The sequence below is a fragment of the Centroberyx gerrardi genome, chromosome 5 (assembly GCF_048128805.1).
Source record: "Centroberyx gerrardi isolate f3 chromosome 5, fCenGer3.hap1.cur.20231027, whole genome shotgun sequence".
Classification (NCBI taxonomy): domain Eukaryota; kingdom Metazoa; phylum Chordata; class Actinopteri; order Beryciformes; family Berycidae; genus Centroberyx; species Centroberyx gerrardi.
In genome coordinates this window covers 14,964,299-14,988,472 of record NC_136001.1, presented here as the reverse complement: position 1 = coordinate 14,988,472, position 24,174 = coordinate 14,964,299, and the positions used below count along the sequence as shown (strand labels likewise).

The 24,174-nt window shown below is 42.0% G+C and overlaps 2 protein-coding genes across 7 annotated transcripts in view; one reads left to right on the top strand and one right to left on the bottom strand.

Annotated features, from left to right (window-relative positions):
* The window catches only part of arhgap9 (Rho GTPase activating protein 9), a 41,517-nt gene extending 25,082 nt beyond the window's left edge, over positions 1–16,435 (top strand). For 2 of the 6 annotated variants that reach the window (XM_071922655.2, XM_071922652.2), the window contains exons 9-22: positions 737–883; positions 1,088–1,186; positions 2,142–2,203; positions 2,405–2,492; positions 3,541–3,636; positions 4,462–4,560; positions 5,071–5,179; positions 5,623–5,742; positions 6,558–6,656; positions 8,313–8,390; positions 9,042–9,095; positions 10,345–10,479; positions 12,247–12,352; positions 14,169–16,435. In XM_071922655.2, coding sequence (XP_071778756.2) covers positions 737–883; positions 1,088–1,186; positions 2,142–2,203; positions 2,405–2,492; positions 3,541–3,636; positions 4,462–4,560; positions 5,071–5,179; positions 5,623–5,742; positions 6,558–6,656; positions 8,313–8,390; positions 9,042–9,095; positions 10,345–10,479; positions 12,247–12,352; positions 14,169–14,355 — 1,479 coding nt within the window. In that variant the 3' untranslated portion in view covers positions 14,356–16,435. Of the gene's footprint in view, positions 1–736; positions 884–1,087; positions 1,187–2,141; positions 2,204–2,404; positions 2,493–3,540; positions 3,637–4,461; positions 4,561–5,070; positions 5,180–5,541; positions 5,743–6,557; positions 6,657–8,312; positions 8,391–9,041; positions 9,096–10,344; positions 10,480–12,246; positions 12,353–14,168 lie in introns of all 6 variants that reach the window. The other 4 variants (XM_071922650.2, XM_071922649.2, XM_071922654.2 and 1 more) reach the window with 3 other exon arrangements.
* A 2,619-nt stretch (positions 16,436–19,054) lies between these two features.
* LOC139929709 (zinc finger E-box-binding homeobox 2) overlaps positions 19,055–24,174 on the bottom strand; it is a 29,126-nt gene continuing 24,006 nt past the window's right edge. The window contains exons 5-8 of the mRNA XM_078283744.1: positions 23,903–24,014; positions 22,068–23,623; positions 21,728–21,911; positions 19,055–21,507 (exon numbers count right to left, since the gene is read on the bottom strand). Coding sequence (XP_078139870.1) covers positions 20,846–21,507; positions 21,728–21,911; positions 22,068–23,623; positions 23,903–24,014 — 2,514 coding nt within the window. The 3' untranslated portion in view covers positions 19,055–20,845. The remainder of the gene's footprint in view (positions 21,508–21,727; positions 21,912–22,067; positions 23,624–23,902; positions 24,015–24,174) is intronic.

The window sequence follows — 24,174 nt, the reverse complement described above, 5'->3', positions numbered from 1 at the left end:
ATCACCATTATGTATTGCTGTCTTGTTAAGTATTCGTCCGTTGCCTAATTATTTGTCTATTCTAAGTGCCCTTGAATGCATTTTTATTTTACCTACAGAAAGCACTAGATTAAAGTTGAACATGTTATTGGAGGACAAGACTCCATCTGTTCTCTAATGCCGGAATGCTGCAGTACTAATGGCATCCCAGGTCACTGAAATGACAATAGCTTTACCTCAGATTATCAGATTGCACAATTCTGAGATAACACCCATTATGTATTGTATGAACAGTGGGCCTGCACAACAGTCAACCTGTGACTTCTAGTATGATATGTTATAGCGTAGCCCTAGGAAAAATAGTAATTGAATGCATTTTGAATACTTGAAAGGCTCTGACAGTTGTACTCGTTACTGTTGGTTGCTTGTAATTTTGGTGATCTAGGAATTTAAGATTATTCTACTGTTGCCCTCATTGTAAATCTCTCTAGGAAAGAGCAACAGCAACAGAAATGTAAATATAATATAAATGAAAAAAGTTCTGCCTCTATAGTCTCTACACAGAAGTAAATAAACACAGAGCAGCTCTCGCCATCTATAGATATTAAAACACTATGGGAGCGTATTATAGTGTGCAGTTCTAGAGCAGTTCTGGAGTCAGTGCATGCCATTTCCCTTCTTTGTCTGCTCTCCCCTCGACCCCCTACCTTTGACCACTGCCCCAAACATTTGACCCTGAACTTTAACCCCTGTGAAGAGCATGCAGCGTGCCGTCTCCTCCGACGCACTGAACACGGCGGCATTCAGCGAGGCCGATGCCCAGTGCCATAACTCCACCCTCCTGCATGATGGCAAGCAGCTGCTCAGCCACTCTCAATCCATGATCCTGCCCGAGAACGGCAAGGTACACACCGGCAGGCCGCATGCACACAAACACCATGAACTGTGTGTGTAGCATACAGAAACACAGAGGGACACAGACAGAAGAGGAAATGGCAGATGAACAGTTGCAATTAAAATACAGAGAGACATATACCGTTGACATAAACGCACTCACAACAAAACAACAAACACCTCCTAAAGCATTTGTCCACCTCCCGTCTTCCAGCTGGTCCGGCAGTGCAGAGACTGCTCCTATAATGTGACCAACATCGTAGTGGAGCCTCCGTCTCCTGAGAGCTCTCCAGACAGCGACGGCTGCACACCGGTGAGACAATAATGCCTTTTGCTTATGACGTTCAGTAACTTCACTGCAACTCATAGGTGATCCAGCACTGTGCTGTGGAGTGAGATCAGGTCAACTGCGCCTTAGGATTTCACTCAGTAGATAAATATCAATAATCTTTACCAAAATCCAGTTGTGTCAGGATACAGTTACACTTCTTTTCCTTATAAGTCATGCGTCATGCAGTTTTCTCTTGAGCCAGCACCTTTTCTTTGCTAGTTCCTCTTCCTTGATGATATCAGGGTTTCTGTGACATTTCAATTTGTGTGTGCCAAAGTATTAGTAGGTAGAACCAGTTTTGTAAATATACAAGGGTTGGCCATGTAGATCAGTTTGTACTCCTGTAGTCCTTTGTCAGATATTAAAAATTACCTTCATCCCCGATTTTCCTCAAATTGTTCCCCATTGTCTTTAGATATACCTACTGTATTCATCGCTTATGTCTTCATTTACTATTAACTCTGTTCTCCTACACCTTAAAGGGGCCATACCACAGTGGGAGATTTTACAGCAGCCACCCTCCTGCTAGTTTTTGAATGATGCAACAGTCAAGTTAAATGGGTTCACTCAGGATTCAGTACATTACACAGAGGAAAGCCCTCTGCTCCACTTTACTGTTACATTTAAACTTTTCCCTATACACCTTTATAATTACAGCCATCCCTGCTGATTTGGGACTGATAACATTAATGTGACAGTATGAATGTATATGAATATGGCAAATTTGAATGAATTTTACACCGTTTTAATTCAGTATTTCATTCAGCCTGGCTAATAAAAGTAATGAAGATGTTTTTCAAGGGTGTCAATATTCGCTCCACAAGGCTTAAATATGTATAATAAACCCAAATGTGAAGGCTTGATAGAAAGGTGTCTTGGTTAAATACTAAGCATCACAGACCCAGTTAATCCATTTTACTGTGACACCCATTCCCAGGAGCTGGAGAAGGCCGGTCTCTTGAACAAGACCAAGATTGCAGAGGGAGGCCGAAAACTGAGGTGAGACTTCAAAAGGCTGGTATCATTAAAGCCAAAAAGGTGAATTAGAGCACATCTGTTTTCCATCATGTTTTTCATAGTGTTTCATTTCATTTTCTATGAATGTAGCTAATATTTTTGGGAAAATTAAGACAAGTATGATTTGCTGGGCTGAGTATCTGAACTTATTGTAACGATACATTTGTGTTTGTTGGTTTGAAGGAAAAACTGGAATCCATCCTGGGTGGTGTTAGTAGGGAACAGTCTGGTTTTCTTCAAGGATCCTAAATCACAGACACCTTCCAGCTGGGTAAGAGCTTAAACAATAACCCAACCTACAGCCTTTTATATATATATATATATATATATATATATATATATATATTTATAAAAGGCTTTTCTCAGTAATAGCTAAGCTAAAACACCAATGAATTATAAAGTATATCCATTTGGATGGAAGAATCATTACCTGACGTTTATCCAATATCAATATCGTTTATTCAATATCTTTAAAATACAACTTATTCAGTTGGTTAACATGTTGTCATTTCCTCAACTAAGGCTTGCTATTATTATATATCATCTCATAAGAGGAGATGTCACTTTTTCCAAATGGTGGACATCTAATTTTAGAATATAACACTATTAATATTCACAAATCTGCTGACTCTGCTCCAGTGCATGAAGACCAGTAGCTTGTGATGATCGCATAAAGTGTGACCACATAGCTTGATATTCCTGTCCACTACGTTACACACATTTGTGTTGCTGTTTGTGGGGCACTGCAATGAAATGATGTAGATGAACTGTGCCAGTCATAAAACTGATGGTGGTGTACATTATATAAGAGTCAGTCGATAGGTGCCAATAACGGCGTGATAGTCCACAACTTCTCTGTAACATAAGAATTGTAGTAGTTATACAGAAAAAAATAAGCAGTCTGGTGGAGTCAATAAGATACTGTAAATTTTTAAAAGAATTTCCTGAAAAGAACTGCAAAACTATAAACTATTTATTGGAAAAATGTTATATTATATATTTTTATTTTTATTTTTATATTATTATTATATTTATATATATTTTTTATTATTATAGGCAGAGGTCAATTATCAGAAGTCATTATTCATTTTTATATAATTATATAATATAGTTATTTGTTGAATTCTTAATTAATTTTAATTAATTTCTAATTTTCTATATAACTACTACATAATTTCATGGTTCTTACCAGGAAACTTCCTAAAAAATTAACAGTTCCTTTCTTGGAAATTCTTGGGTGGTTGCAGCAAATTGAGCATTCACCAAAAGCAATATCATGATGAAATGTGTTTGTGTGTGTGCATTTTTATGATCGTCAGAAACCAGGAAACAGTCGTCCTGAGAGCAGTGTGGATCTGAGAGGAGCACAGCTCCAGTGGGCCAATGAGCTGTCCAGCAAGAAGAACGTCTTCAAGGTGAGAAACAAGAAGGTCGAATAACAGAAAGCCCAATTAAAACAAACTGAAAAGGGGAAGCGCAAGATCTCACGTAATCTTTTTCAAATCCTCAAACTCTTAAGCAAGTTGAGAAAGAACTGTGCGCTAGATGTGTACATAAACAATTTTTTTTTTCAAATGCTCAGCCTTCAATGACCCTTTCATCAACATTTTAGTATTGTCGCTGTTAATTAAGTGTACAATGAAGACAGTAAGAGTATAAGAGTGAGGGAGAGGAGAGGTGGAAGAACATAGGAAGCTATTTCTGTCACCGCACTCAGCAGAAGGGGGGGGGGAGTGAGAGAGGGAAGTCTTCTTTCTTACTATGACCTTCAATGACCAGTCTTCCTTATTTTAATATGATGTCTCTGTTGGCATTGCGGTTCTTTGTGACAATAGTACCTTTAATGTTCACTAACACAAATCGCCTATAGGGCATAGTAAAAATCAATTTTCCAGCACCATATGTGGCTGATTCAGTGACTTAAAGTGCTCACCTCAACCTCAGCCCGTAAGTGTGACAGAGTGCTGTACTGTATTTAACCTCAAGCTATGTCAGGATAAGTGAAACCCAGCACATTTCAGCTTTTACTGAAAATGATATTTACACAATGTGTAGGCAGAGAAGTCTGAATAAAGTAAAAAAAAAAAAAAACTGAGCTGTGGGGAGCGTCTCTGGGGCTTAGCACAGCGGTGGTGCGACAGCAGTGTTACAGTATAAAGATAGCAGTGTGAGAATATGAGCATACAGCCTGCAGTGCTGTGTACACACATTAATGTGATTTGAAAATGTGTGTGTTTCAGCTGAGGACAGTGACAGGCAACGAGTTCCTTCTGCAGTCGGAGACGGACTCTCTGATCAGAGAGTGGTACAAAACCATCCAGAATGTCATTGACAGGCTGGTGAGACTGACACACACGCACACACACGCACACACACTCACACACACACACACACGCACACACACACACAGAGCTTTTGATGTACTGCTATTCCCATTAGGGGTTAAAATGGTTTCTCCTAGGATCAAAATAGTGATATACCTGTACTCAAGGATTTTTAAAAAGAGTGGATGTAGAGAAAATGCTATTTAACAAATTCATATATCTTGAATATGCAGTAAGGAGGCAGAATGTTGTACATATGGACTCTTTACTATTATATATTGTTTTTATATAACAACCCCCCATGTTCCCTCTTTGTAAGACCTGGAACATAATTAAAACTGTTTTTCTTTTGTGTCAGGACAGTGAAAACCGCCTGGACAAGCCAACAGTTCTAATTTGTTAAAAGGCATTGTGTAAATGTGTTTCTACTATGCTGTAGGACTATTGAAAACCCAGTTTAAATCTACTTTTTAACATGAAACACAATTTAAATGTAGTTTTAAATGTAGTCTTCCTGCGTTCCAGGACCGTGAAAACCCTTTAGACAACGTCCTTCTGTACTCTCTGAGGCGAGCGGGCAGTGTGGAGATGCTGGACCACAGCGGAGACGAGGACGACAGGTGCAGAACGTCACGTAAGTTCTCACCACCCGACGCCCCTAACCTCCATCCCTCATCATTCCCTTCTGCCTTCCTTCCTTCACACAACCGTCCCACATAACCGTCCCAACTCATCCCGGCGCCTCCACTCCAATCTGCTCACCTCCACTCATGCCTTCATTATCGTTCTTTTTGTTTTTTTAAAACTCCCATCCAGGCTTCTTTCATCCCTCCATCCTGTCTTCCATTCTGTCCTCCATCCAGCCGACTTATATCTTCACGCGGCCTCCGTGGCAAATAATCCCCCCGTCAGTCCTGTCTCATCTCCGCCGTCGCCCGGCCCTCCCGCTTTTCATCCTCACCACCATCCCCTCTCATCTCCTCTCCTCCCCTTTAGCCGACCAACCTGCACTGACCTCCGCCTCCTCCTCCTCCTCCTCCACCACTTCCTCTTCCTCCTCCTTTCCTCCCTCCACAGTCCCTCGCTCGGCGTCCAACCTGGAGAACACGGAGAGGAAGAGAGTGAAGAGCCGGCTGAAGAAGCTGATCCTGAAGAGACCTCCCCTCCAGGCCCTGCAGGAGAAGGGTCTCATCAAAGGTGAGATCTCTTATTTGATTTATTAGACTATCTGAATGCATGTCTGCTTTATTCAATAATATACACTGGAAAGAGACAGAAGGCCGTGGATCCTGATTTGGACATAGGACATGTTTTGGATTAAAACCAATTAGTTACGATGTTACGAAGTTACGATGCTCTCTAGCCCACTGAGCCACGGAGATTTCCTAAGGGTGAGATCTGGAAAAATCCTCTACTGTCAAAGAGCCACTGAACCGGCTTCTGCTGCTAAATATTACATGACTGTGTGACTGTACAACTACTCTCTAAGGCCATTGTTTAAAATCAAAACCCATGCTTTGTCAGCTTTATATGGTTAAATAAACCGTGGTGAGCTCATTGGCTACTGTATCAAATACATTTTTTATGAAGTGCTTTTCACAAGCATGTACATCACAGTGTTTTGCAGAGAAATCAAAACAAAATGATCCTACAGTAGTATAATTGTATTACACTCTAGTGTAAAGCCTCACAGATGAAAGACACACACTACAGTATATACAGTGCATGAGTGGCATTGCATCATCATAGGTGAGCTCAGTTCTCTGCTGGGAACACAGCAGATCGTGGCAAGCCAAATCGACTGTAGGGGTTTTCTCCTATTCTGAACAGTAAACTTATCGCTAGATAAAGTTTAAACTTAAGCTTGTAGCTCTTACATCATGTGTTGTTATCACAACATCATCAGGAAGTGTTTGTAGAAGCCACAATTGTCTGAGAAACACTTCAGAACAGATATTAACGTGTGTTTGTGTGTGTGTTTGTGTTTGTGTCTGTCTGTCATCTCCTTTTAGATCAGGTGTTTGGCTGCAGTCTGGAGATGCTGTGTGAGAGAGAGAGGAGCACCGTCCCCCGCTTCGTTAGACTGTGTACTGAGTCTGTGGAGAAGAGAGGTACAGTTACAGAGCTAAAGGCAATGCACTTCTAGACTTCCACTAAGCGGACACAACGTCAGTTTGGAGAAATAGCCTCAATCCTGCTTGGAGCGGCAGTTGCTTGACAGCTGTTCTGCACCGACGTAACAACAGGCGTGTGACAGAAAGCATCTACGAAAATGCGCTGAAAATCTTTCTGATTTCCAGGCAGGAAGTAGACTAGAACACACACACATTCAGAGAAGCAGCCATGACAGGTGCCAGCCAGAGATAGATCCAAATGAGGGAAAATAGAGCTGTTTAGAAACAATGCTGGGAATAAATATTTAATTCACCAAAAAAAAACTGTGTTTTGACTGCAGGGCCCTTAAAAACATTGTTTTGATGAATTAAATATATCTGGGGAGCATTGCTGTAAACAGTGTCCAGACTTTATTTTCTTCCATAGAGTTACAGATCTAGACATTTACATGGCAAGCAGGCTGTGACAGACTGAGAAACTTTTAGGACAAAGTAGCTAAGCAACATACTCAGTGATGATGAAAAAGGCAAAGAGGAATCAATTTGATAACATTTCTTTCAGCAGCAAGAAGTAGCCATGTAATCACTGCAATGGTAAAGGGTTACCTTGACATTTTGAAATGTAGTTGCTTGCTTTCTTCACCAGAAAATTGCCACATTGGAGGAAAAGGTTTCTACAGCTAGATACTACACAGCTAACTGTTGCAAGTTTGTTTTAATAGCTATAGAATGTTAATTCTAATACATACTAATTAATCAATGGAAAGATGAAGGACAAATGCAGAAACCTTTCCCCCTAAAGTCACAAGTGTTTGATAAAGGAGATAACCAACTAATTTAAACTAAACATCTCTTTGGGCAGTATTATTTTTCAAAATGCTGACACATGAAAGCTTCAGCCAGTCAGCAGAGTTTTTTTTCCAAGTGGCTGAGCTAAGGCAGGATCTTGTATAGCAGCACAGTGAGACATTAAATGTCAATCAGTGGCCCCTTGTGACTGTGATACTAGCATAGATGTTTTAAACTTGAAGCGGTCTGATAGGGCATTAATACTTTATGTGTCACAAAAGCACAACTTGTTCTTCAACTTCCACCCGGCTAACCAGTGGAGAAAAAGCAGAAACTCAGTCTTGATGTCATAACAAACAAAACTGTGTGAGGGCTTCATTAAGCAACACACTATCCAATGTGAAAGGGAAGTTCGTAAATGTTAATAGCGGATTATATGATTATGCAGAAGGGAATTTTTTCAAGTTTGTTTCTCCAGCTTGTTATTGAAATGCGGTATAATGTACTTTTATATTGTGTTCCATGCATTGTATATTACATTGTCTATATGTTTGTCTTATGTCTTGCGGGGTTGGACGCTACTTTTTGCAACAAAACAAAATTCCAAGGCGCACTAAATTATTGATCGCCTGAAACTTTATGGGCCAGCAAAATAATGAGTTGCTAGGATCAGCTTAGACTGCATTAACTCAGAGGAAGTTTTATCATAAGCTCATTAAGTTGAATTTTTTATTAACAAATTCCAAAAATTTGGCAGCTTTGTTTGATATTGACTTTGTTAATCTATACCCAGCTCACCAGTCTGCACCACCGCACCAGTTGAGAACCACTGATATAGAGCTACCTGTGTTTGGTGTGTTGCAGGGCTGGAAACCGACGGCATCTACAGAGTGTCTGGGAACCTGGCTGTGATTCAGAAACTACGCTTCCTGGTTAACCACGGTGAGGATGGAGGGGAGGAGCGAGGGGAAAAAGGAATGAGGAGGGGAGAATTGAGTGATGGACTGTGAAAGATAGGAAAAGAAAGAGGAAGAAGTAGGCACCAGCATGAGTAATATCAGTATAAGTTTCATATTGATGCATTTTATCCATATAATATTGAGGAAAAAAACAATATGCATGTTTCATATTGATACATTTTATCCATATAATATTGAGGAAAAAAACAATATGCATGTTTCATATTGATACATTTTAACCATATAATATTGAGGAATAAACTGATGGGGAGGGAGGAAAAAAGGGATGGGGAGAGAGGAACAGTAAAGGAAGGGAATCAGTCGTAACTTGATTTTGCATTAACTTCATCAGACATCAGTCCCTTTTATCTCTTCTTCTCGCTCGATATCACTTGTAATCGAGATGAATCTGCCGTCAGAAATGATTTTGATTATTCTGATTATATAATAATTAAAATTAAAAGGGCACATTCAATTGCACTTGTGAACATACACTCCGCACTCAACACACACACTGTATACAGGCTTGATTGAAATCTGTAACAGAAATCCGTAATCACAAATACAAACAGTGTATCCGTCTGACAAAGCGGCCGCTGAGGGTCGCCGACTGAATAACTGTTGGTTTTTGCAGAGCGAGCGGTGACTACTGATGGCCGCTACATGTTCCCAGCGGAGTTGGTACAAGGTAGATTCAGACGGATAACGGAAGAGCCGGGGGGATGGGAGGGGAGGAGGGGGGGGGGCTCACTGCTTTCACGTGTTATTCAGCCTGCTTATATGTGTTGCATAATGTGAACACAGTCAGTCAAAACTCATGCATGTATACACACACCATCACACACACACACACACACACACACACACACCGACTGACACACAGAGCTATTGACGTGCACTGAGCAGTTTGGCGATTGTGCTACCATTTGCTTAATGTATGTGTGTCCCTTAGGCATTTCTGCTTGAAGTTTTCTGATGTAATAATGTACAGCAGGTTGTACAGGCAGTTCTCGCACGGTCCATGGCTGCCACCAAGTGGCTGAGACAGAGAACCAGTCGCTTTTGTATTGTGAAGTGCTCTAATCCAGTGATTCTCAACCTTTTTCATATCAAGGACCCCTAATTTAGTCCACATTAGGGCCACGAACCCCCATTTAATGTCTCTTGAATGCAAATCTGAGAATATTTTTATTGTCAGATATGATTTTGTCCAGAATTCCATGACTATCTGTATTGTAGGTAGAGAGATAACAGTGAAACTATGATCAAAATGGTCATTCTTCTACATTCTCTAATTGTGTTAACTTCTTGTAAATGAAATAATGGTGAAGTTTAACAATTCATCAATTTGCTTGGGACCCCCTGGAACCTCCTCAAGGACCCCTGGTGGTCCCCGGACCCCACGTTGAGAACCACTGCTCTAATCCCACAACAGTATCCCACTGACTAATGCTTCTCATCATAATATATTACATTGTTCACATTATTGTTTGAATAATAGACATTGAGCCTTTTGACATCTAGGTAAAAATCTAAGTAAACTCCCCCTTTTCTCTGTCCTTCTGTATTTACTGATGAAATTCTACAATTTCATCAGTAAATACAAAAAGTTTGAGAAGCATTGGTCAAGGCTGGATAAGCAAATTTGTTTGTGTGCTTTCTTTTCCAAAGTGTGCACATGTGTGTTGCCGTCTCTTCTCTTACTTTCACAGGCCATTTCTATCTCCCTCCTGCAGCAAACAAGCCTTCCTGCTACGCCTTGGCCCTGATGCTATTACTGTAACTCCACTTCTCTCTCCCTCAGTTGTAACTCCTTGTCTCTCTTTTTCATATTGCTTTGTCGCTCCTTCTCTCCCTCTGTCCCCGTCTGTCTCATTTTCTCCCTGCTCCCCCCCCCCCCCCCCCCCCTCCTCCTCCTCCTCCTCCCTGTCTCTCAGAGGAGAAGCTGAACTTGGACCAGAGTGAGTGGGAGGACATTCACGTCATCACCGGAGCTTTGAAACTTTTCTTCCGCGAGCTTCCTGAGCCGCTGGTTCCCTTTGGCTTCTTCACCGACATCGTGGAGACAGTCAGTGAGTGAACACCTTCAGTCCCATTCAGAGATTCATATAATGGAGGCAGGGATGGAAATTAAAGCTCCTCTCCAGTGAGCTCATCACCCCTTATACATATCTAAACTCTTCTCAAAAAGTATGTATGATCACTTCTGTCTTTGAGTTGAGATATTTGTACAAGCACACTTAATTACCGATATCTCACCTGCACAGATTTGTTATTTTTATCTCTAATGTGTTTTTACCATGGTCTCCAAGAGTCAATATCAGGTCAGTCAGGGTGAGACAGTTCACTCCTCTATACCTGGGCACTATCACACTTTGTCAAGGTGCGCTGAAAATAATTTTCTGCTAATCAAGTCTGTTCTTTATCAAGCAGTATCTAATTAATAAAAGGAAGTAAAAGTTTTATTGTGAAAATATAAATCTTCACATTTTAGCTGTGATTTTTCACACAACTCCCATAATCCTCTTCTTACATGCAAATTAATTTTGATGACACCACTTGACAGGAGAATTTGGTTCTTCATTTATTCATTTGCATGGAGTGCTGTGATAAAGTGGCGATACATATATATAGTTAAATATTTTGATGATCATATACATAAAGTAACACAGAATCTGGCATTTTATAATAAATCATATTGTAGTTCTGCATAAATAATGCCTCTATGTATGTAGGTAATATGCAATAAGATATGTTTGCTAATGCTTCAGTTGCAAATGTTAACCTGCAAGCCAAGCAGCCTAACGTCACTGTATTCTCTATAGAAGAGATGGAGGCCGCTGATCACATAGAAAGCCAGAGAACGGTGATCTCATTCAAGTAAACTAAACTAAATGAAGCTAAACTAACTTAAACAAAACAATCCCAATCCCAGGTTCACTCACAGGCTATTTTTCCCATTTGGACCTGAAAACGTTGTCGATGAGGTCACTGGATGGGGGACTTAGGGGGGGCAACTAGCTCAGTAAAGCTGTTGCACTGATGTGTCTGTTCTGTCCTTTTCTGTAACGTTGTTTTCTGTGTCCTCTGTCTTGGGTGTGAGTCTTTCAAAACTCTGTCTTAGAAATTTGCTAAGGTATTATTATTACTGTTGTTCCACTACATTTGCTTGTTACTAGAATCTTACACACTCCATCACAATTTACACTAACCAGGGTTCATATCCCACCTCCACTCTAACAGCTGTGTTTTTTGCCTCTGTCCTCTTCTTTGCTTGTGTAGTCTTATTTTGTGTATTTTATTTGTCTTGATCGTTAAGTACTTTGTAAACTTTGTTTTTAAAAAACTGCTGTACAAATAAAATTACAAATTTAGGCATTGTAGCCATTGTGCGCCCATTAGCACCTATTCAAATTCTGGCTGGTGAGGAAAGTTTTGCACTAGCCCAGTCAGAGAAGTATAAATTTGGGTCCAGCGGGTTAATACAATTTCCATCCCTTAACAGAGGAGGTTGGATGAACACAGACCATAATTATTTGACATTCAGCTTGATGCCTGATGACATTTATTAGCTCTTCCTTTGTGGGGATCTGGCTTAAAAATCGTCACATAAATTGGTCACACCACCCAGGATGGTTAATAATGGCATGTTACTGCATCAGATCAGATAGTGGATGCTAATAACGTACACGAGATATCAGATGGTGGATACAGATCAGATAGTGGATCCTAAGTGGATCCTGATAAAGTACATCATGCTAATAAAGTACATGAAATGCATGCAATTATCATTTGATCATTATCTGTGATCTAACATGTCTATTCTGCTTGTGTTCCAGAAATGTCTGACTACATGGACAAAGTGGACCGTCTGAAGTGTCTGGTGCTCAACATGCCTCCTCCCAACCACGACACGCTGCAGTTCATGTGCCGCCATCTCAGACGGTGAGAGGACAGGTTCAGCTCAAAGTCTGACCGAATAATAACATGTATTTCTGTCTGGCCGACTGACTGGCTGGCTGTGCTGGTGTGTGTTTATCTGTCTTCCTCTCTACTTGTTTCTGTCTGTCTGTCTGTGCCGGTCTCAATGCCGTGAAACGAACCCATTTCACAATGCAAAATATTCCCTTCAGACAATTAGGCATGAAGGAATGAACAGATGCCCTTGTAAGAAGAAATACGAGTTCTTCCTCTTCCTCTTAACTTTTTAAAATCTGACCACAAGAGGGGGCAGTGCCCTTGTTGTCAGCTATTTTCTGTAACCGATGTGAGACTTGGGGCTATGAATCATATACTATGCCAATGCCGTACCAGGATCACACTGTTGTTAAGTTTGGGTCTTATGAAGATGAAAAGGTTAGAGGAAGATGAATGGCTTATAATGTTCTGCGAGCCAGTTCCTTTTACAGTACATAAAGTGTGTGTTTTTTACCGCCTATGGTTTTCCCTTCCACTCCAGGGGTGAGTGTTCGTGTTCTGAGGCCGATGTTTGTGCCAGGGTGTGGTGGGCCCCATGAATTTGTCAACTCTGTGTCTTTCTCTCATTTTCTCTCTGCTGTCATTCCTTTCCCCCCTCATTCTGTTTCTCATTTATTATCTCCCTCCTCCATCACCGTGTCGCCGCCTCCTCTGCTCGCTCCCTGTCCTCATTCCCTTACTTCCTCTCCTTATCTTCTCCTCTTCCTTCTCTTCTCTTGCTTCGCCCCTTCCTCTGCTCTATCCTCTTCCAGCTCCCCCCCTCCTCCTCCTCCCATCCCTTTCTCCTCTTTCTCCTCTTTTTGGTCTCACCCTCCCTCCTCCCTGTCCCTCCCTCCTCCCTCCCTTCCTCTCCTCCTCCTCCTCGCCTCGACAGTCCCATGGGAGCGCTGTGGTTCGTCTGCTGGAAGGCATACCAACACCACCGCCGCCACCACTGGAACCTCTCTCTCGCTCTCCCTCTCCCTCGCTCCTTTTTTCTTCCCTCTCCTCTCTCTCTTTTTTCCCTCCTCTCTTTTTAATGTGGAAGTTTTGAGCAATTGCTGGCTGCTTCTGTGGCTTGGTGGGAATGGCATTTTTAGAAGAATGCCTCATGCTGTGGCTTTAACCCATTCCTGAGTCCCCCCCAATCACACACACACACACACACACACACACACACAAACACACACATAGGTGGATGTAGGCAGTGTATTTATACACATATACGCACGTATCTAGATTCACCAATGCAAATTCACAGGCATGCACACACACACACACACACACAAGTAGGTGAATGTGGATGGACATGGTGGATGCGGACACACAAATGCAAATACACCGGCATGAATGCACACAAACACACACACATACACACACATGCATGCACACACACACCATTGCCTCGTGTTGCCCAGTGCATTAGTTGCTGTCATGGTGTTCCGAGAGTCCGTAAGAATAATAAAGTTGTCATATACTGACCACGAGCATGAAGCTATATGGACAATTAGTGGTCAACTGTCTGACTGCAATCACGCAGATGAAGTCAGATGGATTCAAAAAAAGTAAAATTCATAAGCTGCAAAGACTCAAAATCCACCATGTAAAGCCACTACCATTGTTTCGATAGGTTTTTTTCCCCTTTTTATTCATTGTTATTTAGTCATGGCGGAATATTTCACGCTGTGTGTTCAGATACAGGGGTTGGGGAAGATGGTTAAGTCTGTCTCTTCCTCTCTCATTCTTCATCTCTCTCTCCTTGTACCCCACCTCCCCCCTCCACCCTCATCCTGCCTGTCTGTAGAGTGCTGGAACATTCGGACGCCAACCGGATGACCACCCAGAACATCGGCATCGTGTTCGGGCCAACCCTGATGCGTCCGGAGCGGGACAACGGGAACATGGCCGTGAATATGGTTTACCAGAACCAGGCGGTGGAGCTCATCCTCAGCGAGTTTGACCACATCTTCGGAACGAGAGGCCCCTCCTGATCTTTCGGACAAGGGGTTTCAAAGTTGCTCTGGGTCAGACAAAAGCACAAGTATTGGAAGAGTGAAACGACCGGCTAGCATTTGTCTTCTATGCCTGTTGACTCATATGGTATAAAATGGATTTCACATCAAAAGCTAATTATGGGGTAAAAAGAACCGGGACAGACAGCTGCTAATCATGACATCTGGCCTCCATATAAAACCATGTTAAAACAATAACAGTAAAGCAAGCCAATTTTAGCTTAGTGCTGCAATACTTGTGTCTTTGACTGTAGAGGTAGAAACCAGTCCCGCTGTTGTTGCTGGTGGAATGGATGCTTCCTTGTCACTTTTCCTTGATGTTTTCACTGATCAGAGGACAAATGCAAGTCATAAAGTAGGGGATCTCCTTCACCCAGCCCAACTATGTATAAATCAGTCATTATTTCAAGGAATGCGAGGAAGGATATTGTTCTACGGAGCATTCAGACAAAACTTAGCTGAACCGTCTCACTGTGAAACACACCAGCACCTCTTGCAGCAGGGAAACAAATGCACAAAGGGGCAATGGGGGCACTTATGCAACGCGAGGACAGACAGATCCCAACTGCGATGTTCGCATGGAAATAAATTATGCAAACCGACAGGAAGCAAGTTATGTGTGTAAATGTGCCACCATCTCTGCTGAAGTCATAGTATTTAGTTATAGAGAATTCAGGTTCATTTGAAACTGGGGAGAAGTGATAGACGGGTTCCCCAGAGAACTCTTCAAAGACAAGAGGATGATTTTGGTGATGGGATGACTGTGTGCCAACATGGTGGCAATGTTCCCTTGTACCAAATAGTACTGAATAGTGTGTGGACCTTTGGAGCTTCCCTTGTTGTACAATATTGGAATTGTCTTCTATTTTTAATAGTGCAAACTCCACAGATTAAGTTAAAAATATTGTTACGTTGTAAATATGTGAAATACTGTCTTTGTCAACCAGTAGCACTTTGCATACAGTGTGTAACCTAAACAGTGTGTGACAATAATAGCCAAACTCAGACTGATACAGTTGCTTTAAAATGATGAACTATGTATCATAAGAATATTACATGAACCTGATTGTTAACTTTCCTGCAATAAAAAAAAAAGTGAACTAACTGATATGGGCGTTTCGTATGTGATATTTGGCACAGTAGAGTCAGGGTGTATTTGGTGGGTTGTTTGTATTGAGCAATGGGGTTGCGTGAGAGATAGTAGAAGTGTGGAGGTATGTGGGCCTCTGAGACTCAGCGGGCGGAGACATCCCCTGTGATTGGTGCAAATGCTGCTTTTAATAACAGAACAAAAGAGGAACTGGAAATGCATATGTTTAAAAAATGTGGATTTTCCCCAAAACCTCTCTCACTCTCTGTGGCTTTGGTAATTTTATATTGACTGTGGGTTTGGCAAAAGACAAAAAAGAGCAAGAAAGAAGCACAGGAAAAAAAATTAAGTGCTCATAGATTTGTGAAGTTTTATTTGATGTATTTATTCATTTTTATGTTCATATTGTTTCATGTTATTTGAGAGTGTGGGGAGGGGGAAGGACTAAAATTAGGAAAGAAGAGCTGATTGATGTAGATCAATTGAGTGTTTGATCAGTGAAAGACTTTGTATTTCATTGTGTGTTTCTGTGCATTTCCAGGGTCACCCTTATATTTGATTGCCACAGTAATATTTTCTGCCTAAACAGACAACCACACTTGTTTATTTGATTGAAATGTATGTATAAGTAGTCATTTATACATTGACTAGTATCAGAGTAAATGTATACATGTATCCCTAAGACAGTAGTACAATTTCTCAGATCATTTTCAAACCTCGAAAGCATTCTTTCTTGTCTTTTGCCAGCCTCATGTTAGATTGAATGTTTCCATTCGCTATATTAAGCAAAGAAAAGGTTTTAGGGTAAATCTGGTGTCTTACTTGCAATGTAACACGCTGAAACCATTAAACAATTCAATATTTCAGAAACTATTGCTATTTTGTACATTACTGTAATTATGTACTATTATGTTTTGTTCTCTCTCCAACTTCTGAAATTGAGGAGATTTATGTGTCAATAAAAACCCAACAGCATAAAAGTCTTGAGGACAGAGCTCTCTGTGATGTGTTTTATTTCGCTTGGTGTTAATCAGTCCCTAATATTACAATCAGGCCATGAGAAACACAATCAAACACCCCTTTCTCCTAATCAGCAGCCTGCTGGCAACTAAAGTAATACACCATTACCTCATCGTTCAACATCAGCCCTTTGTCACGCTTTCTTTCTTTCTTTTTCTTTCTTTCTTTCTTTCTTTCTTTCTTTCTTTCTTCATTTCTTTCTTTCTTTCTTGTTTCTTGTTTCTTCAGTGACAGGATGCGAATTAATTGTTTTTTTTTTTTTAATGAATATGTGATTATTAACAATGATGATACGTGTTAAATATATTAGTAATAACTTGACGAAAACACCAAATGTGACTGAAAAATATATTATGTGCTTCTATGTGACAAACATTATAATGGCATGATCATTATTACAAATGAAGACAAAAGGGCTGCAGCGCTGCGGAAGGTTTATAGTAAGCATTCATTACATTTTGACAAAATGGTAAAGTTGTAAAATGTCTATTTTTAATTGTTAAGTGAGTGTGCATATAGTGGTTGTTTTAATACTGTTTTTATCCCGATGGTACATATGTTTCAGTTTATGGTATGTTTTTTGTGGTATTTTATTTCATTTTATGGTATTTTATTTGTTTCTATCTTATGTCTTACCTTGTGTTTTATGTGTATTAAGTGTTTTGTTTTGTTTTTTTACGTCTTGTGGTTCATTTGAACTATTCCTTTGTCCCTCTCTGTCTGTTGTGAGCTTGCCAAAACAAATCCCAATCAACCATGTTGAGATGGCAATAAATTACTGAAATGAATCCAAGTCCAAAAAAAAATATATATATATAATTTTTATAGTCTAAACTTCAATGGACCACTGTACTATAGGAACTGTTTATGCTCACAGGGGGCTTCACTAAATGAATACATACCCATCCAAAGCTACTATAATATTGCTTCAGCAATATACAGATCTATATGTATGGCTTATTTTTACATGGACAGCTATGACCATGATGACATATTGCAAGCAACTGCCCTTTGTGTTATATCACAGTATTTAACTGATGTTAACTTGTTTTCAGTGCATGTCCTTGGAGCAAGTGAATGTGCATAGAAGAGAAGAGAAGAGAAGAGAAGAGAAGAGAAGAGAAGAGAAGAGAAGAGGAGAGAAGAGAAGAGAAGAGAAGAGTGTACAGTGCTACTTTATTGATCCCCATAGGGAAATATTCTCTTCACTTGCCCCCCTTCAGTCAGACTGTGGGGTCAGTGATAGAAAAGCACCCATGGAGCTGGTAGGTTTCTTGCTCAAAGACACTTCAGCAGAGACTTGCTGACACAGGCGTTTAGACCTCGTCCCTCTGGTTGAAAGACAGTCTCTGTAACTACTAGGCCACCCTGCCACCAGTGGAATATATCTTTAACAGCCCTTTATTTTTCACATAAATAGACCCAGCTTTTTACCAAGAACAGACAATACATGCAGCGCTCATTCATCATAGTCAGGCACCCTTTGCTCAGGGGCATTTCAGCAGGACTGGGTGCTGTTGCTACCAGGAATCGAACTGGTAAACCTTCTGCTGCCACCTAAGCCACCTTAACTAAACTGCCAACCTGCTGCCTATAGAATCTGCCTTGGCACATCATCAAGGCTGTTCATCTATAGAACTGCACATCATATGGGATGCTGATGCTGAGACTGTTGATCAATTGTTGTCTGACTGTTGTGATTGTTTTTCCCCACAAATTTAATTCAAAGCGGTCCTCCATTAACTATCAGTTTACTCAGCGGGTTTGCTTACGGGTGTGGCCCAAACCAGCCAAACTATCATGCTAACGTCATAACGTCATGACTTGTTAGTGCTACAGTTGACTAATTGTTGTTGATGCATGGAACCCATGTCAAACTATCTAACCTACGTCATCCAGTGTGGTTTGTTAATGTTATGGTTGACCAATTGTTTACTAAACCTAAGGTTAACATAAAGCCCAATGTATCAAATATCTCCAAAGTTGCTCAGCCCCTGCATGCCACAACCACATGCACAGGTTCACAGGCAGAGACTAGCCACCTCTGATGAATCATCATGCAAATAGAGAGACCCACAAAAAAGTCAGTGTATCAAAGCAATCTGCAGATCATGAGTGGCGATGGAAACTGTTTTCTGCAGTGGGAGACTGAGCGGCCCAGACCACAACCCGGCTTCGACACCGTCTTCTGCTTTTCAGTGTCTATGTTTACACTGAAAGGCATTTTAGCATTGCAGATCATACAGCAGTGGCATTTGAGTATTGACTTTGTCGAAGAGCGCTGGGTCATTAAGTAATGCTTCTTCTGGTTTTGAAATAAGTTAATAATTCAAACCGTTACACACCCCTTGCCGGAAAATTGGCTTGAAACCTTTAGAACCATAACATTGGAATAAAAATTCCAGTGTTGTGTATAATGTGTAAGGCTGATGTTTTCAGGCGTTTATGAAAAAAATCAGTGAAATACAAAATTCTGGTGACAAAGTATTTACAATTTTATTATAAATATCCACAAACATGCACAAATATATGAAAAGGTAATTCAATACAAAAATTGCATGGGTGCTAGTAAGAAATACTGCTTGATAATGATATAAATTTGTGCAGACATTAAGTGAAAGTAAACATTTTTTGGCTTTTTATGGCCAGGAAATAAAATAACAGGTAAAGAACTATGCAAAAGAGGGGTGGCAGTTGGCGTGACACATATGCATATCTTTGGTGAGACGTACACACACACGCACACACATACACACACACACACACACACACACACACATTGTGACATCTTCGGCCCACAGTATGCATGAATGCTAGAAGCTTAGTCACGCCTCATGCACCACCGTCTTATCTGCTTGCACCAAGGCTATGTCGGATTACTCACAGTGTCTGAGTACATCTAAGGCACTTTTCACGTTGACTACACCGCAGTCAGAAAGAGGAAGTTAAAACTGATGTACAGTATGTGTCCCGAAGCTTCAACTTGACCCTCTTCCCGCGCCTCAACAGGCAGCCCAAATGTGTGACACATTACTGTCCCGGTGGTGTGAAAATAGCCTGCAACATGTGTAAATTATTACCAGAAAATAGCAGACATTTTTAGCATTAAATGAAATAAAGCAACTCCATGTGATTATTACATGAACAACAGAACACATGGTGAGACAGTGCAAGTTTTATTTGCTCCCTCAAAGGAAAAAACCCAAAGAATGAACTCGTCATCTGCCTCTTTCAAACTCCCATATAGAATTACGAAAAGGACACTGTCCCCTAACAAGGCATATGATTTAAAAGGTGCAGTCCTGCTTATTTTTCTGTTAAATATAAACAACCACCTTACAGGTCTTGTCAAGAAATCTTTCCTGTTTTGACCGCTTGCTCTTCATACTAAACAGACTGATGATTTAAGTTACTGTACTGTACCTCTGAGCACCACAGTTAACCTGAGGAGACAAGCTGGTTGTGGCATATACCTTGTGATTTCACAGCATGAGTAAAGAGAGTCCTGGCAACAAATACGTCCATACTCGTATTCTCAACCACTCACTGGCTTTGGGACAAAATTAATAGCTGCATGATTGATTGTGTATTTCCATTCAAAATAATATTGTACAGTTATTACTTAATTCTTAAGATAGAGGTAAAGATTTGAGGAGAATAATACCACAGGATATTCAAAAGTGAATACTACTTGCACTCAAAAGGAAGAATAAATATAGTAACAAAGCAACAGGCAATCCTGATCAATACGACTGTATCTGTAACCTCTAACCTCTACAACCTGGCCTTGCATGACATGTAGTCACAGTCACAGTAGAAGTCTCCACATCCTGCATTAGTACTGCAGGATTTTCCAAACCTCCAGTTCCTCCAGGGCCTGGTTTTTTAACCTATGGGTCTTTGACTCCACATGTGAACAGTGCCAATGTTTTGAACAAAGTAACTACATTTCTCACTTGGACATAAAAAGACTAAGAACCTCTGCTCTGTGGGTTGTGCAACAGTCAGCAGCAGTAAGCATGTAAAAAGTGATACTTCTAAATGGCTGCATCTGGATCTGTAACATCACCTCAGTTGAACCAAATCTAGGTCTGATAGCTGTCATGGCAAACATAAAGTGATCAGAGCACTTAAATCCATAGTAGGTACATCAAGTTTATTTTGCAAGATAGAATACTGTATTTTGTGTTGTCACATACATGGCTTTATCCATTTTAAGGCCCTTTATGCTTTGGCAGTTCTGTGCATTTTTCCATGTTATAAGATGAGTAGAAAATCTGCTGCACTGTTATATATGAGGGAAAATAATGCATATAAAAAGTATTTGTATATGTATTGTATTGGCTTGATAAAGTCACCTTAACTTTTTATCCTGGGTAATTGTGAATCCATTGTGTCCAGGCTCAGTTCACATTTGTCCAAGTCTCCATTTTGTTCCTTTGTGTCTCTGTCCCAGAGATGGTTCTCTGCTCCGTCAGTCCCAATATGGTTTCCCACCTCGTAACTGTTTCTCTCATTCTGCTCTCCATTCTCCCTTGTAGGCGATTCTTGGACAGGGCTAGCACCCAGCCCCTCCCCCGCCTCTGACAAACTCACATCTGCCTCCTCAGCGTGACCATCACGCACTCTCTCCTCTTTATCTTCCTCCTCCTCCTCCTCCTCCTCCTCCTCTTTGAGGCCCCCTGGAGCTCCATCCAGACTGGAGTCACTGAGGAAGGAGTGGGGGGTTTGGGTATCCTCCATGGAGAGTGGGGTCTCTCCAGCCAGGCGGCCCCCGAGATCGGCGCCGGTCCCCGGGGTGAGAGGCATCTCCTCCGGGTCTTGGTCTGGATCCTGGTCCTTGCTGCAGTAAGCGTAGCGGTGATTCATATGCTGGGAGTAAGACCCGGAGTGAGAGAAGCGCTTGCCACACTTGTCACATTGGTAGGGTTTCTCTCCAGAGTGCAGCCGGCTATGCTCAATCAGATGGTGCTTATGCTTGAAGGCCTTGTTGCAGATCTTGCACTCGTGTGGACGTTTACCTGTAATGAATATACAGAAATGGTTTGTACTATCCTATTAAAAGAGAAGAGTATTTGCCAGCTTTTATAAAATCTCATTGAGCACTGTCACAGTATTCTGAAAGGTTATTAGGTTTTTTCCATACACAAACATGCTACTTGGAGGTTTCTTTTTACTTTTTACTAAAAGAAATTCCATATAAGTAAATGAGTAGTTACAGATTGTGTATGAGCTACAGACCTGTGTGTTCGTATTTGTGTCGGAGAAGAGAGCTACTCTTCTGAAAGGTTTTTTCACAGATGTCACAGGCATACAATCCCTCCTCTGTCTTCTTCAGTCTCTTCCTCCCGGGTCCTCCTTCTCCGTCCATCCCTTCATCTATTAGAGAGAGGTAGTCCAGACCTCCACGACTCAACACCTCACCCTGGGTAGAAAACATAACAATTAATGTCAGTAAGATTGTCTGGACTATTAAGTATTACTTTAACTGTATACATTCTCTACACATTTATTTCAAAGTTGTTCTTTAGTATTTACACAAGTGCTGTACTGTAAACCTTGAAGGGGAGGCCTTACTCACCATGAGAGCTTGTCTCTCCTGGTGAATCTTTTTCAGCATGGCTTCTGTATCTGTCTCCATCATGTAGGCCATGGGAGAGAGGAACCCGGGGCTGTTAGCTGGCCGGCTGAGGGGAATAGACGGGACGCCGTCATGCGCTGATACCCCTAAACCAGCCTGGCTGAAGATAGGGAACCCATTGTACATGGAGCCTGCAAACACAGGAGCTCCAGCCCCGCTGTAGACTGGGTGCTGGTGAAGGGGCAGATGTGGAAGTTGGGTTGGACTCAGTCTCCTAAGCTGCTGGTTCTCCAGTTCTCTCTTCTCTCCTCTGGCTGGGTAGCCATTTACAGTTTTGCTTCCCCCTTCTTGGTCTGAGAGTTGCTTGGGCAGCGAGAGGTCCAGAGGTTCATTTTGTGCGTCAGCAGACCATGAGGTTCTGGTTTGGAGAGCTGTCTGATTCTGAGGGGAGGAGAGTTCAGGAGGACAGGCGGAGAGGTCGAGGCAGAGAGGAGAACCGAATCCTGACGATGGAACTCTCCTTCTGGGTTGAGGCGATGACAGCTCCGTGGATTGGTTGATCGGCTGGCCGGGGCTGCCACTTTCCTGGCTGGACCAAAAAGCTCGCAAGGGCAGGGTGTCAGGGCGGGGCTGTGGGGGGGAGTGCATTGCGACCAGAAGCTGCTGCGGTACAGAGTGCCAGCTGGGCTTCTGTAATGGTGATTTGTCTTCGGAGAGACCGTTGGTTACTCCGCTTGGTTTGCTGTTCTCTGTTGGTTGGAGAGAGGGTCTGGAGAAGAATATGGGTGGTGAGAGGTGGTCTTTGCTGCGAAGACCCTCAGGCATCTCCACTGCCTCTCTGTTCATCTTACAGAGGTAGCGCTCATGTTGCAGGAGCACGGCCACATTGGGAAAAAGCTGGGCGCACCAGCGACATGTCGCCCCCAGCACACCTCTCTCCCCTTCACCTGACCTCACCCTCTCTCTTCTTACACTCCTGTCAGGTGACCCCTTCCTATCAGGCCCTCCTCCATTGTAAATAACCCGCCTATCTTCCATCCCGACTCCTCCTCCAGCTATCTCCTCATCTCTCTTCACCTCCCTGTGAAGCATCTCCTGCAGCATCTGCTCAAACTTGACACCGGAGTGGAGATAAGGCAGCAGGGTGGTTCCTTTGAGTATGCTGGCCCTCAGGGAGAGTTCAGCCGAAGGGTCCCACAGCCTCCCCAGGTCTGAAGTTCTGGGGAAGGCTGCCGGGTTCTGGTGGTTATCCTGCAGGGAAAGGTGGTGAGGATCCTCCGGTGCTCGGCCCAGAGGTCTGACATTATCTTGGGTCTGTGAAGCGAATGGAGAGCCCTTGCCATTGCTGTTTCTCCCGCCGCCTGCAGAGGGAGATGTAGGGAAGGAGTGGTGGTACGAGCTCGGGCTGTGTCCGTTAAATGCCCCTCCAGCTCCTCCTGCGCTTCCCGCTCCGCTTCCTCCCCCACTCAGGCACTTTTTGCTGCTTAAGTGAGAGCTGTAGGAGCCTGAGTGAGAGAAACGTTTCTTGCAGTTGGAACACTCGTAAGGTTTCTCACCTACAGGAGGAGGCACAGAGAGGAAACATCGGTCAAAAGACGCCAAGAGTAGCTTGGTAGGAAAACATCCTCTGTGCGGGTGTGATCCTTTTACATCTCTCATAATTCTCTTGTCTTGTCATGAATAATGTTAGCTGGTTTTCAGTCTACACGTCAAACTCCTTTGTGTATAATTTCATACCATGTAAAACTGACAAGATAAGTAAGGGGTACAGATACAGTGGAAACAATAGCAAATTGATGGGTGACTACAACTGTTTTGATGTTGTTCAGTCTCACCACTATGGATGCGGAGATGCTCTTTGAGGTGGTGTTTGTACTTGAAGGCTTTCCCACATTGCAGACATTTGAACTTCCTGGTCTCCATGCCCTGGTCCAAAGTGGCGGAGCTCTAGAGTGAGTCAGTGTTACATGAAATTGTTAATTGTTTTTATATTGTAAGACATAGGGAGCGATTTGAGGGGTGATGGAAGACGATGTTTGTTGCTCCCATTTACACAAAGTACAAGGTTACACGGGGACAGTAATTCATCTTTTTAAGGAAAAAATTG